General features: G+C 33.3%; 1 protein-coding gene across 1 annotated transcript; it reads left to right on the forward strand.

Annotated features, from left to right (window-relative positions):
* The first annotated feature begins 334 nt into the window (after window positions 1-334).
* LOC134264053 (uncharacterized) lies at window positions 335-9,884 on the forward strand. The gene is made up of 5 exons (XM_062746351.1): window positions 335-384; window positions 5,114-5,219; window positions 6,600-6,735; window positions 9,392-9,730; window positions 9,811-9,884. The coding sequence occupies exons 1-5, from the start codon at window positions 335-337 to the stop codon at window positions 9,882-9,884; spliced, it is 705 nt and encodes a 234-aa protein (XP_062602335.1).
* Window positions 9,885-11,534: the final 1,650 nt, after the last annotated feature.

An 11,534-nucleotide genomic window follows, 5' to 3' on the forward strand; every position in this document is an offset into this window, starting at 1 on the left:
TTCTTTAAATTTCCTTGTTAGTATTTACTGTAAACCAACTTTTATTCATGTGAAAGAAATATTTGTGAGTTTCGCGACCTGCTTTAAGTCGCGAATTTGCATGTAAATCACCACGAACCTTTTATTTTGCTTTGTTTTTTGTAGAAAGTGTTTCCTTATTTGTGAAAATTAATTGCTGCAGATTGATTTCAAATTGATAAATCAGGAATAAAAGATGACGCAAATAATAGTTGGTTTACAGTATTACTTCCAGTTGATTGAATTTTAAGCATTTATTAGGTAGACTCTCTTAGTTGTTTTTATTTAACATATGTTTTTCCTTTGTACATCAGAGATGGCTGACCTTGATGCCCCAGCTGAGGACATCTCGAGTGAGGATGGAGAGTAAGTATATACACTGTTCAATTGTGTTCACATTTTAACTGAAGGAACTTTAAGTTTGAATTTTTGATTTCATGTTAAAAAAGACATACGGTATGCATTTTTAAAAAGTTCAGCATTGTCAGCTTGTTGTCGATCAAGACCCATGTAAAGAGGCATAATTTGAGATAGCATTAGGACATCAATACTTTGTTTTCATATGTTACCCATTTAGCATTGTCACTGTCTGTCTGTCCATATGTGATTGTTAATGATTGAATCTTGCATTACCTTTTTTATATTTTACAGTTTAATTATGTGTTTTTTATACAGCACTGATTTTACATCTATAACTGTAAAAGAGGTATCTTAGGCCTTTTGATTAGATAAAGTATTACATATTTTTATATAGTATACGTGTCTACAGTGGTGTCAACTGATTCAAAAACAGGTCTAATTTTTAATGCAGACACTTTACGAGGGCGGACACATTCCTTTTAAATTCGTCAGCTTTGTAATGAGATATAAAGATTGCCAACCTCCAGCATGTAAATATCTTTTGTAAAAAAATGGTCATAATTCATGACAAATTACCATGATTAAATTTTTACATATATATATAGCAAAAATTAAGAATTCTTTTTTTTGAAAAATGATTCAATTTCTATGACAAAAAATTATACATCTATTTGATATGAAACATGTAAAAAAAATGAGAAATTGAAGGTTTCATATTTCATTATTGACTCTTGAATTAACATGTAACATTTTTTTTTTTAAAAAATGACCTCTTTACTAAGGGATTTAATTAAATTTGAACAGTATACCAATTTCAGTTTTGAAGTTATTTTTCCTCTCTCTTAATTAATTAAATTTCAATATGTTTTTGAAAGTTAAGTATACTGTTTTTCGATTATACATTGTATCAGAATAGTTTTTTTCCCAAGATTCCTTATATGTACATAAATATTGTTTCTCTTTTTGAGGTTCAATCAGAGATTTGTGTTTCCCAGTTTGTTTGTACTGCATTTAACAAATTGTTCTTTCAGAAGCCATTTTAATTGCTTCAAACATTGATTTGTCAAAACAACAAGTTAATATTGTTTAAATTTGCACTGACATAATTAATTTCCAGGAAAAATTAAGATGGAATAGCATTTAAAAAGTCTTTCGACATTTTGGGTTGCCGGTTGTATATAAAACGGGCGATAAGATGACCCAAGCCGGGTCATAAAAAATAGCCCTGGTTATGGGTTGAAAAATCGGGTGTGAACACGAGCCGGGTGAGTTGGCAACTTATAATTAAGGACTTCTTTGTTTATATGCACTTTAGCATCTGTCATTCCACTAAAAATTATTTTTGAAAATTTTGATTATTTTTCCTACAGTTTAGGTTTAAATTTCAGCTATATTTTCCATATCATATATATATTGGAAAAGTTAAAAGGCCCTTGAAATTGGGAATTTTATGAATCAAAAATTGGGAAATTTTTATGTACTTTACGAGGGTTGTCCCAGAAAGTCGTAGACAGGGATAACAGTTTAGTTTCTCTTTGAATTAAATTTCTATTCTTGTCATAGCAAAAAAGTAACTTTTTATGATCATGCATTTCAAGTTTCATGATAATAATATATAAATCTAATATGAAAATTATGTAAAAATAAAGAGAGAATGTTAGTGTACACCGGTGCACGAAAGCAATAGCATAAATTACGTCTGACTCTTAATATTATTAACATGTATTAACATTTAATATTTTTTTTAAGTGATAGACCACTCTTGACTAAGGGATTAAATTTACTAACGTCAGTTTGTTTTTTATTTAATTTTTTTAAACAGATTCAAATTTCAGTTGAAAGTTAGTCGAAAGGCCTTATATATGTTGTAGGCATGCAGTAGGGAAATTACATGTATACACATTGTTTGAGGTCAGTCGCGTCCAGATTGTTCCCAATTGATTGTCCTGCATTTGTACTCTACTTCTTTCATGCCGTAACTATTTTGGTATAAAGGAAAAGAACTCTCATTGAATATTGTGCCCATTTTTTTATCATAACTTTTTTAAAAATTTTATCATAACTTAATTATTTATCTAGGAGACCTAGTAGTGTGAGGTGGATCCTTGCTAATTTTTTGGTCTGTCGTCATCCGTCTGTCCACCGTGTGTTACATTTGAACATTTTCATTCCAACACAACCCTAATTAAAATTTCCCAAATTTGAAAACGATATGGTCCCTTATCAAAAATTTCAAGAACTATCAAAAAGAATTTTATCGTCTGAGGGTTGTCCCACGTCTTCGTTTAACATTTGATATTTTCATTTTAAGGAAATTTTAAAAATTCATATATCATTTTTGACATCATCGGCAGTCTTAAATTTTTTTGGTAATAGATATTGAAATATTTGCTGTTGAAATTTCACCAGAGAACCCCTCACTTAAGTGAAAATATTAAGCTGTAGCACAATCAATTTTAAATGAAAATTACAAAACACAAACAAATTTTTTAATTAAGGACCATGTTTGTTTTATTGCCTGATTTTTTATTAATGTATGTCATTCAAACGCATTCACAATGTTACAGCAATAGCTATATATATTCTCCATGACAAAAGTGACTTTGCTCATTTAAATATTCGGTTGTCCATGACGCCATTACAAGACATTTTTCAAAAAATTTTAAATGAAGGAAAGTTATGATGAGAATAGCCAAGCGGTGAATTTTATGGCCCCCGGGTCAGTGAAAATTCAATTATATTTACATTCATTTTCTTACCTCTCATATACTAAAAAGTACTAATTTTTTAAACTAACTAAGTGCATAGTTATGATAAGCAAGAAAAGTGCGATACCACAAATATAGATTTTTACAATTTTTGGTACACAGTCATTGATATATATTTTACATGAATTCTTTGACTGTTTATCTTTGCTGTCTCTCTAAATTAAATCAAATTATAAGTATAAAAAGAATGCAAGCAAAATTGTTTTGTATGAATCAGGGTCAATATTATTATTTTACTGTATGATTATTATAGTGAAAATACATGAATACAGGTTTTAGCTAGTTATAATAACTAGTACGTAGTTAATTTGCAAATTTCCAACCAACAATTGTGAATTTTAACGCGACAGGATTAAAGGGCTGGGGCATTTGAAATATTGAAAATACATGAAGTTCTTTGAAAACATGTATTAATTTCCAGTTATATAAACTGTATTTATTTTATTTTTTCATGAAGGGGCCAGTAAAATTTTGAATTTTTATGGCCCCAGGGTCCGATTCTGGTGTTAGGGCGGGGCCCTATTGATTATTAGTGAAAAATTAAATCTTTGAAAATTTTCTTCTCTGTCTCTGGGAAGAACTGCAGATGAACTATAGTTATGATAGTGATCTAATTAAACTTCCTTGAAAAAAGAGCGCACTCAAGGGAAGCTACTCTAGATCATGGAAATAGTTTCGATAAAATCGATGTATTTCACGTATCAGCCCAGGCAAAATCCTAATGGCGGAAATTTCATAGCTGTCAAAATTTCTTGTACAGGTGATTAATTTTGCCGGTTGCCGGCTCTTATTGAAAACACTGCCATAACTATTTTGGTATAAAGGAAAAAAACTCTCATTGAATATTGTGCCTATTTTTTTTATCATAACTTTTTTTTTTTAAATTTTATCATAACTTATTTATTAAAATATGGTGTGTTAATGTCACTTAATTCTGTACTCTTTTTTCCCCATCTTTGATGTATATAAAGCATATCCAACACAATTTATTACATCTTCATGTGCCGGTTACTCATTTGACGACATCATTTTTATCAAACTCAATTCCAACGATACTATGAAAATCATGACACAAATCGTCTGGTTCTAAAGCTATTTATTTGAAATTTTGACATATTATTAAGATTTTGATTCTGGTTTCAGTGATATAAATTTTAGTTCAATGTATTTATATGAAAATTTGACTTTGATTCTGGTTTTGCTGATTGAAATTTGAATTCAATCTTTTTCATAGTACTAAAGAAATAAAAGCAAATGTAATAGTTATATGCGTAAATTATTCCGAATTTTGTGCATGCCCCGACAGGCCTTATCAGCCTTTACATAAATCATCCTAATATTATTAATATGAAAGATATATATTTAAAAATTCACAATTTAATTAAAGAACATTGAATATATTATGCGTATGCAAAACTTGGTTAGTATTGGTAGCATATGTTTAAAAAATTATAAACATTGTCTACAACTTTTTGGGACAACCCTCATATCATGCATGTTTATGTGCGGCATAAATTATATCCAACAAAATGCCTAACATTGACCTTTTATATAGGAAATATCTTTAAAAATCTTCTTCTCAAGAACCACTGGGCCAGGAAGCATTATGGGATTGTGTATTCTAAATTGTTAAAATCATTACCCCTGGGGGTAGGTCTGTGCTACAATAGGTATTATTATTAGGTGTCTGTCCATAACATAATAACATGAGTAATCCATTTTTTTCCCTTCCACTTTTGAAAGTGTTTATAATTTTTAAAACATGTTTATCACATGCCATGCTGCACCAATATGTGAGGAAATTAGGTGAAAGGGGCAAAAATTTCTCTGTATATACAGATCGAAATATATAACGAAAAAAAACTTTTATAAAAATCAAATTGCCTTAATAATATTATTTCAAATTTGTCCACGCAACAAGAGAAATAAAACAATGACAGAGTTTGATCCTGGACTTGTGATTGTAGCCCATTTGAGGAGAGGTTTCGATTGCTGCGTGAGGAAGTGCAGGCACTCAGATCTTTCGGACTAGAGCTCCAGGAGGAGCTGCGGCTAATGGATGAGGAGAGTGAGGTAAACATTAACAGTAACATGTACAGCTCATACCCTGTTTACAAAAAAAGTTTATATTTCACGGGTGTATTCAATTTGTTAAACTCGGTACAGAACACTGAGCACGGACTGACTTTATACTGCCAGTGGGTGTATGTTTTGGTATAGAACATTTCTACTCTGAATTTTCTATATTATAGTTTTAATATTATTCATTAATACACAACTAAATTGCCACTTTTCTTAAGTATCAAGAATAAAAATTATAATTTGTGAAAGTGCAAGGATGTGTCAATCAAACCATCCAGAAATACTAAGTTTCAATTACTTTGAGATGAAAAAAGATATTTATTATATTTTCGTGTGAAATGCTATTTGAAGTTAATATTTTAAAACTTTCTTGAGTTTCTCTGACCTTGTTACTAAAGCATACGTAACCTGTACATAAAAACATGACATAATTAATAAAATACATTCTCTTGATAGTTAATGAGTAATCGCACTATACAAAGGATATAAATTGATATTAATCGACTATTTAAAACCTGTAAATAATATTCCGTTTAATGATAACATGTATTTTTCATTGTTAAAAAATTCCTCAATCTGTCTCTCGCAGCACATGAAATACGTCATTTTTATCAAAATGACGTCATGTTTACAAGTTCATCGAGATCAGTGCTTTGTTTATAACCAGCTACATGGGATTTATACTAGGAAATTTTTTTAATGCATTTATAAGTTTTCTTGTTGTTTATTTTGCTAATACAGTTAAAAGTTGCAAATTATTTCATTTTCAGGTATTATGAGAAATACATAAAAGTCATATTTTTGTGTGACGTCACAGTAAACTTTTCCTGTATAAATTAGGCCCCACCCCCTTTTTCAAGCCTTAACAGTGCTGCGGAAGGGCCACACCCTTATTCAGGGAGGGGGGTTAATTCAGAAAAAGTGAAATTTTGTTTGCATGTTTTAAAAATCAGTGCTACTCTCAATTAAGAACTACTATGCCAAAAAAGTTGAAACTTCTGGGGAAAAGTCTAAGGTAGTGTTAAAGATTCAAAATGGACAATCAAAGTTTTACAAAGGAATATGTTTGGAAAATCTTTAAAAAGTCTTCCTCCCAAACACAACAAAGCCATAATTAGTCATATTTATATGCAAGCATCCTTAGGTAGTGTAGATTCATGTTTTTTTTCAATTCATGACCCCCTGTGATAGGGTGAGGCCACAATGGAAAGTTAAAATTTTACCCTTAAAGGAATATTTAGTTAGGGGGAAAAAAATCATAATAATCATGTTTACTTAATTATGTTGAAATATATGTCTTAATATATCTATAATATATACATTGAAATGAATTAAGCCTTATAAAATGTTTTTATACTATTTTATTCTAAGGAAGAGGAGGCCCCTCTCATGTTCTCTGAGGAGCCTAGGAAGCATGTTTGGCTTCAGTCCCCTGCAGCCTGCCCCCCTGAGATCTCTCTCCCGGACCCCGAGGCGGAGTTTAGGGCAATGCACCAGACAGACAGAGGTAGGAAGTCTTGAAATATTAATGTAACAAATGATTGAGAGAACACATTTCAGGGTCTGCCAGACATATAATGAGCTTAAATTTGTTTACTACTGGTAATCAATATTTTTTTCAGGACACATTACTGTATTTTAATCAATTGAATAATACTAAATCATTTTTTAGCTCCCCTGAGCTGAAGGCTCAAGTGTGCTTTTCTGGTCACATTTTTTCTGTTGTCGATCTGTCCATCTGTCTGTTTGTGTGTTAACTTTTCACATTTTGACTTCTTTCCAAGAACCCCTGGGCCAGTTTTGACCAAACTTAGTACAAAGCATCCTTGAGTGATGGGTAGTTTAAATTTTTAAAATGAAGAGCCAAATTTCCTCACAGGGGGAGATAATCAAGAAAAGACAAAAGTAGGGTTTGGACAATAAAAAATCTTCTTCTAAAGAACCACTGGGCCAGAAAAGCTGAAACTTATGGGGAAGCATCCTAGCTGGGGTAGCTGCAATAATGTAGACCTCTCAGATTTTTTAAAATCTGATGTTTTCTGTAGAGGGCTACAATCCGTCGCGTCTCCGTAATGGTGCAAATATTTTTTTGAAATAGGAGCGACTGCAGGCAAAATAAATTATTTTTACATTCAACTTACTTCCAATAAGACGAAATTTTTATTCACTGTCAACAACAGAACCCGGTAAATGCGAAAAACTTGTAAAATAACTCTGCGAGTTTCCTGGTAGTTTACTTCAGCAGCCATGATAGTTCACGTGTGACGTAATGAGACTTCCGCTTGAAATTTAGAACAACTAAATAAAGAAAATGCAGGTGTTTATAAATGATTGTGATGAATTGTATCACAAAAACATCGGTAAATAAAAACATTGTAAATGTTATATCTATGCAAGCAGCGATATTTATATGCTTAAAATAAGGGAATTCCAAAAAGATTCACTCCTATAGAACCTAAATTCTCATTGGCTGTCCAAAAATACAATCTATCAAGGTCAGTAAACATGGCAGATAAATTCGAGTTGTGATGTTGACATACACGAAAAATAAGTGATACTGTACAGCAGGTAATTAACTCGCGGAGTGAAATTTGGAAGCTATATTCGCGATAAAAAAATTCAGATAAAAAATGACCGTAATGGGCAAATATTTTTTTGCGGGGTCACAATTCAACAATTATTTTTACAGTGAATAATTCTTAAAAAGTTTTATAAGGATAAACTGAAATTTTATTATTTTCTGTGATTAGATGTAGACAGTCTTTATAATTATGCGAGTGTCTGGATCAATTACAAACACGTAGTTGTTGCTATTTTAAAAGCTTCTTAATTGTTTAATTCATTTCTATAGCTTACGATTAATTTGCCATCTAGTAGAAGTGAAATGTAATTATTTATGAAAACATGTTTGTTTAATTTCACCCGTGCGTATCACTCAGTCATTACCTTTAATCAAGGCATTTACTTAGTCAACAGGGTTACGACAGTTAATTAATTTCAATTACATGATTAAAAGTTCAACATTCTTACTACGGTATAATTTTTTTTTTCTGATTTGGACCCGGAAATAAACAAAAATTAAATGTGTAGCATTATTTTGACTTCAAATCGGGAAGTCCGGTGTTTCATTATTATTAAATCGGGATCAAAATCGACACAATATATAGACTTTACTTTTCTGTCTGATATGCGCAATATACAGCTCATATACATCACAGACTTTAGAACAACTAAATAAAATGCAGGTGTTTATAAATGATTGTGATGAATTGTACACAAATATACATCGGTAAATAAAAACATTGTAAATGTTATATCTATGCAAGCAGCGATATTTATATGCTTAAAATAAGGGAATTCCAAAAAGATTCACTCCTATAGAACCTAAATTCTCTGTCCAAAAATACAATCTATCAAGGTCAGTAAACATGGCGGATAAATTCGAGTTGTGATGTTGACATACACGAAAAATAAGTGATATATGGATTGTTCTGTATATTTTTGGATTGATTTACGTCTTGGATGACTACTTTTTTGTAGTCAAGGTAAGAAATGTTAATAAAATAGCCATTTACTGACAATTTGAGCCAAAATTCATGTGGGAGCGAATCGCTCCTGCTGTGCTCCATTACGGAGATCCTAAGGAGTTGTAGCCCTCTCCCAAAAAAAAGGAAGAGGGCTACATTATTGCAGCTAATCCTGGGGTAGTGTAGATTCTAAATTGTTCAAATCATCCATGATCCTCGATGTGGCCCATGGGCCTCTTGTTTTTCAAGACACATTAATGTCGTAATCCAATAACTTTTTCCCTGTTTTATTCATGTAAATATTGGTATCATATATACTGAGATTTCTTCTAAAGGTGATATCAGACAAATTGTCAGCACACACTGGATAAAAAATTGAAAGTAAAAGTATTAAGTATCTATAATGTATATATCACAAGTCATCGGGTTGTATTTCTGAGGACAGTTAATTTAAGTATTATGAACAAAAGACCAGTCTTTATGTCCAGCTGTGGGATTTTTAAATGTTTGTGTGGATTAGCTTAATTATTACTCCATGACTCTTGATCAAAAACACTTTAACATGAAATAGCCAATATTTAACAATTGTTTTAGTCATGAAGATAATTGTGATTATGATTCCAGTTTCTATTTTAGAAGATGAGAGATGTGATGCACCCTGTGATCCTGACCCTCTGCCCCCAGCCCAGCCCCCAGTGGTCTTCTTCCCAGACATTGAGCCAACCCTGCCATGGCGACAGAGCTCTGTCCAGCAGCCTACCATATCTGATGATTCTGATGATGGAAGACTCCAGGAGCCCGACGAGTGCCGGCTGGAAGGTGAAGGTATGGAGTACAGGCTTACAGAGTCGCCTTCACCACTGTCTCCAGTGGTGTGTTTCCAGGAAGTCTCACCCACACTGAACTGGATTCAGACCTCTAGGGAGGAACGATCCACCATTCAGGAGGGGAGGCTTCGTGGAAATGAAGAACTCTGTGCATCTGCCCTGCCGACTCCTACACTACCCTCTGTAGTGTTTCTCCAGGAAGTCCAGCCTTTCCTGAACTGGATACAGACCTCTCAGGAGGAATGTTTCAGCCCTCTGAAAGGGGGGCATCATGGAGAGGAGGAACTTCAGCCTTTAGCTGAAGGTCAGGGTTTACATCTCAGTCTGTCAGGGGTGTCCACTGTTCAGAGTAGAAGAATTCAGGAAGAAAGGGAAATGCAGCATGTAGACTGCAGTGTCATCTTTTTGGTTTGTCCCCCTTTGAGGGCCTCTGGCATTGCTTTTTGGGTGAGCAGTGATATGCCCCATGGTGTACATCATCCCATGGACCATACCAACTTTTTTGATTTGTGTCCCCTTTTGAGGGCCTCTTATATTGCTCTTTGGAGCAGTTATGTACCCAGAGATGTACGTCCTCATCTTTATCGTGTCAGTACCAACTCTTTTGGTTTGTATCCCCTTTTGAGAATCTCTTATATTGCTCTTTGGAGCAGTTATATACCCAGAGATGTACATCCTCATCTTTATCATGTCAATACCAACTCTTTTGGTTTGTTCCCTTTTGAGGCCCTCTTATATTGCTCTTTGGAGCAGTTATATATGCAGAGATGTACATTCTCATCTTTATCGTGTCAATACCAACTCTTTTGGTTTGTGTCCCCTTTTGAGGCCCTCTTATATTGCTCTTTGGAGCAGTTATAAACCCAGAGATGTACATTCTCATCTTTATCGTGTCAATACCAACTCTTTTGGTTTGTGTCCCCTTTTGAGGCCGTCTTATATTGCTCTATAGAGCAGTTATATACCCAGAGATGTACATCCTCATCTTTATCGTGTCGATACCAACTCTTTACCCAGAGATGTACATCCTCATCTTTATCGTGTCAATACCAATTCTTTGGTTTTTTAGCAAAAGAGGCCCACATATAATGCTCTGTGTAGCAGTTATTTACCCAGAGATGTATTTCTTCATCTTCACATGGACCATACCAACTTGTTTGGGTTGTGCCCCTTTGAGTGCCCCTTATTTGCTTTATGGATGTGGACCCTGACTTCCTGAATTCCTCCCAGGAGATTCAATCATCAATTTAAATTTCATTTTTTTTCTCTGGGCTCTTCCTCCCTTCTACCATTTATTTCTCAATTATCCCTTCCCTCTCCTGTTTAGTTGGTATTCAGCCCCCTATCATCTTAATGGTATATTTCCCACCCATAGCTTATCTCTGATTTATTAATTAAGTTAAGGTTAGATGTAGGTGTTAGTTTCCCATCCCTCCCCTGTTTAGTTAGTATTCAGCCCCCTATCATCTTTAGAGTATATTTCCCACCCATAGCTTATCTCTGATTTATTAATTAAGTTAAGGTTAGATGTAGGTGTTAGTTTCCCATCCCTCCCCTTTTTAGTTAGTATTCAGCTTTCCCAATCATCTCTATAGTATATTTCCCACCCATAGCTTATCTCTGATTTATTAATTAAGTTAAGGTTAAGTGTAGGTGTTAGTTTCCCATCCCTCCCCTGTTTAGTTAGTATTCAGCCCCCTATCATCTTTATAGTATATTTCCCACCCATAGCTTATCTCTGATTTATTAATTAAGTTAAGGTTAAGTGTAGGTGTTAGTTTCCCATCCCTCCCCTGTTTAGTTAGTATTCAGCCCCCTATCATCTTTATAGTATATTTCCCACCCATAGCTTATCTCTGATTTATTAATTAAGTTAAGGTTAAGTGTAGGTGTTAGTTTCCCATCCCTCCCCTGTTTAGTTAGTATTCAGCCCCCTATCATCTTTATAGTAT

The sequence above is a fragment of the Saccostrea cucullata genome, unplaced genomic scaffold (genome assembly GCF_032062105.1).
Source record: "Saccostrea cucullata isolate Sc308-1 unplaced genomic scaffold, CSIRO_AGI_Scuc_v1 ctg793, whole genome shotgun sequence".
Classification (NCBI taxonomy): Eukaryota; Metazoa; Mollusca; class Bivalvia; order Ostreida; family Ostreidae; genus Saccostrea; species Saccostrea cuccullata.

What these genes read in the sequence shown, in the direction of transcription:
- LOC134264053 (XM_062746351.1), top strand. Translation starts at nt 335, where the DNA reads ATGGCTGACCTTGATGCCCCAGCTGAGGACATCTCGAGTGAGGATGGA. An exon ending in ATCTCGAGTGAGGATGGAGA is followed by an intron (nt 385 to 5,113) that starts GTAAGTATATAC and finishes TTGTGATTGTAG; the next exon opens with CCCATTTGAGGAGAGGTTTC. An exon ending in TCGTGGAAATGAAGAACTCT is followed by an intron (nt 9,731 to 9,810) that starts GTGCATCTGCCC and finishes AACTGGATACAG; the next exon opens with ACCTCTCAGGAGGAATGTTT.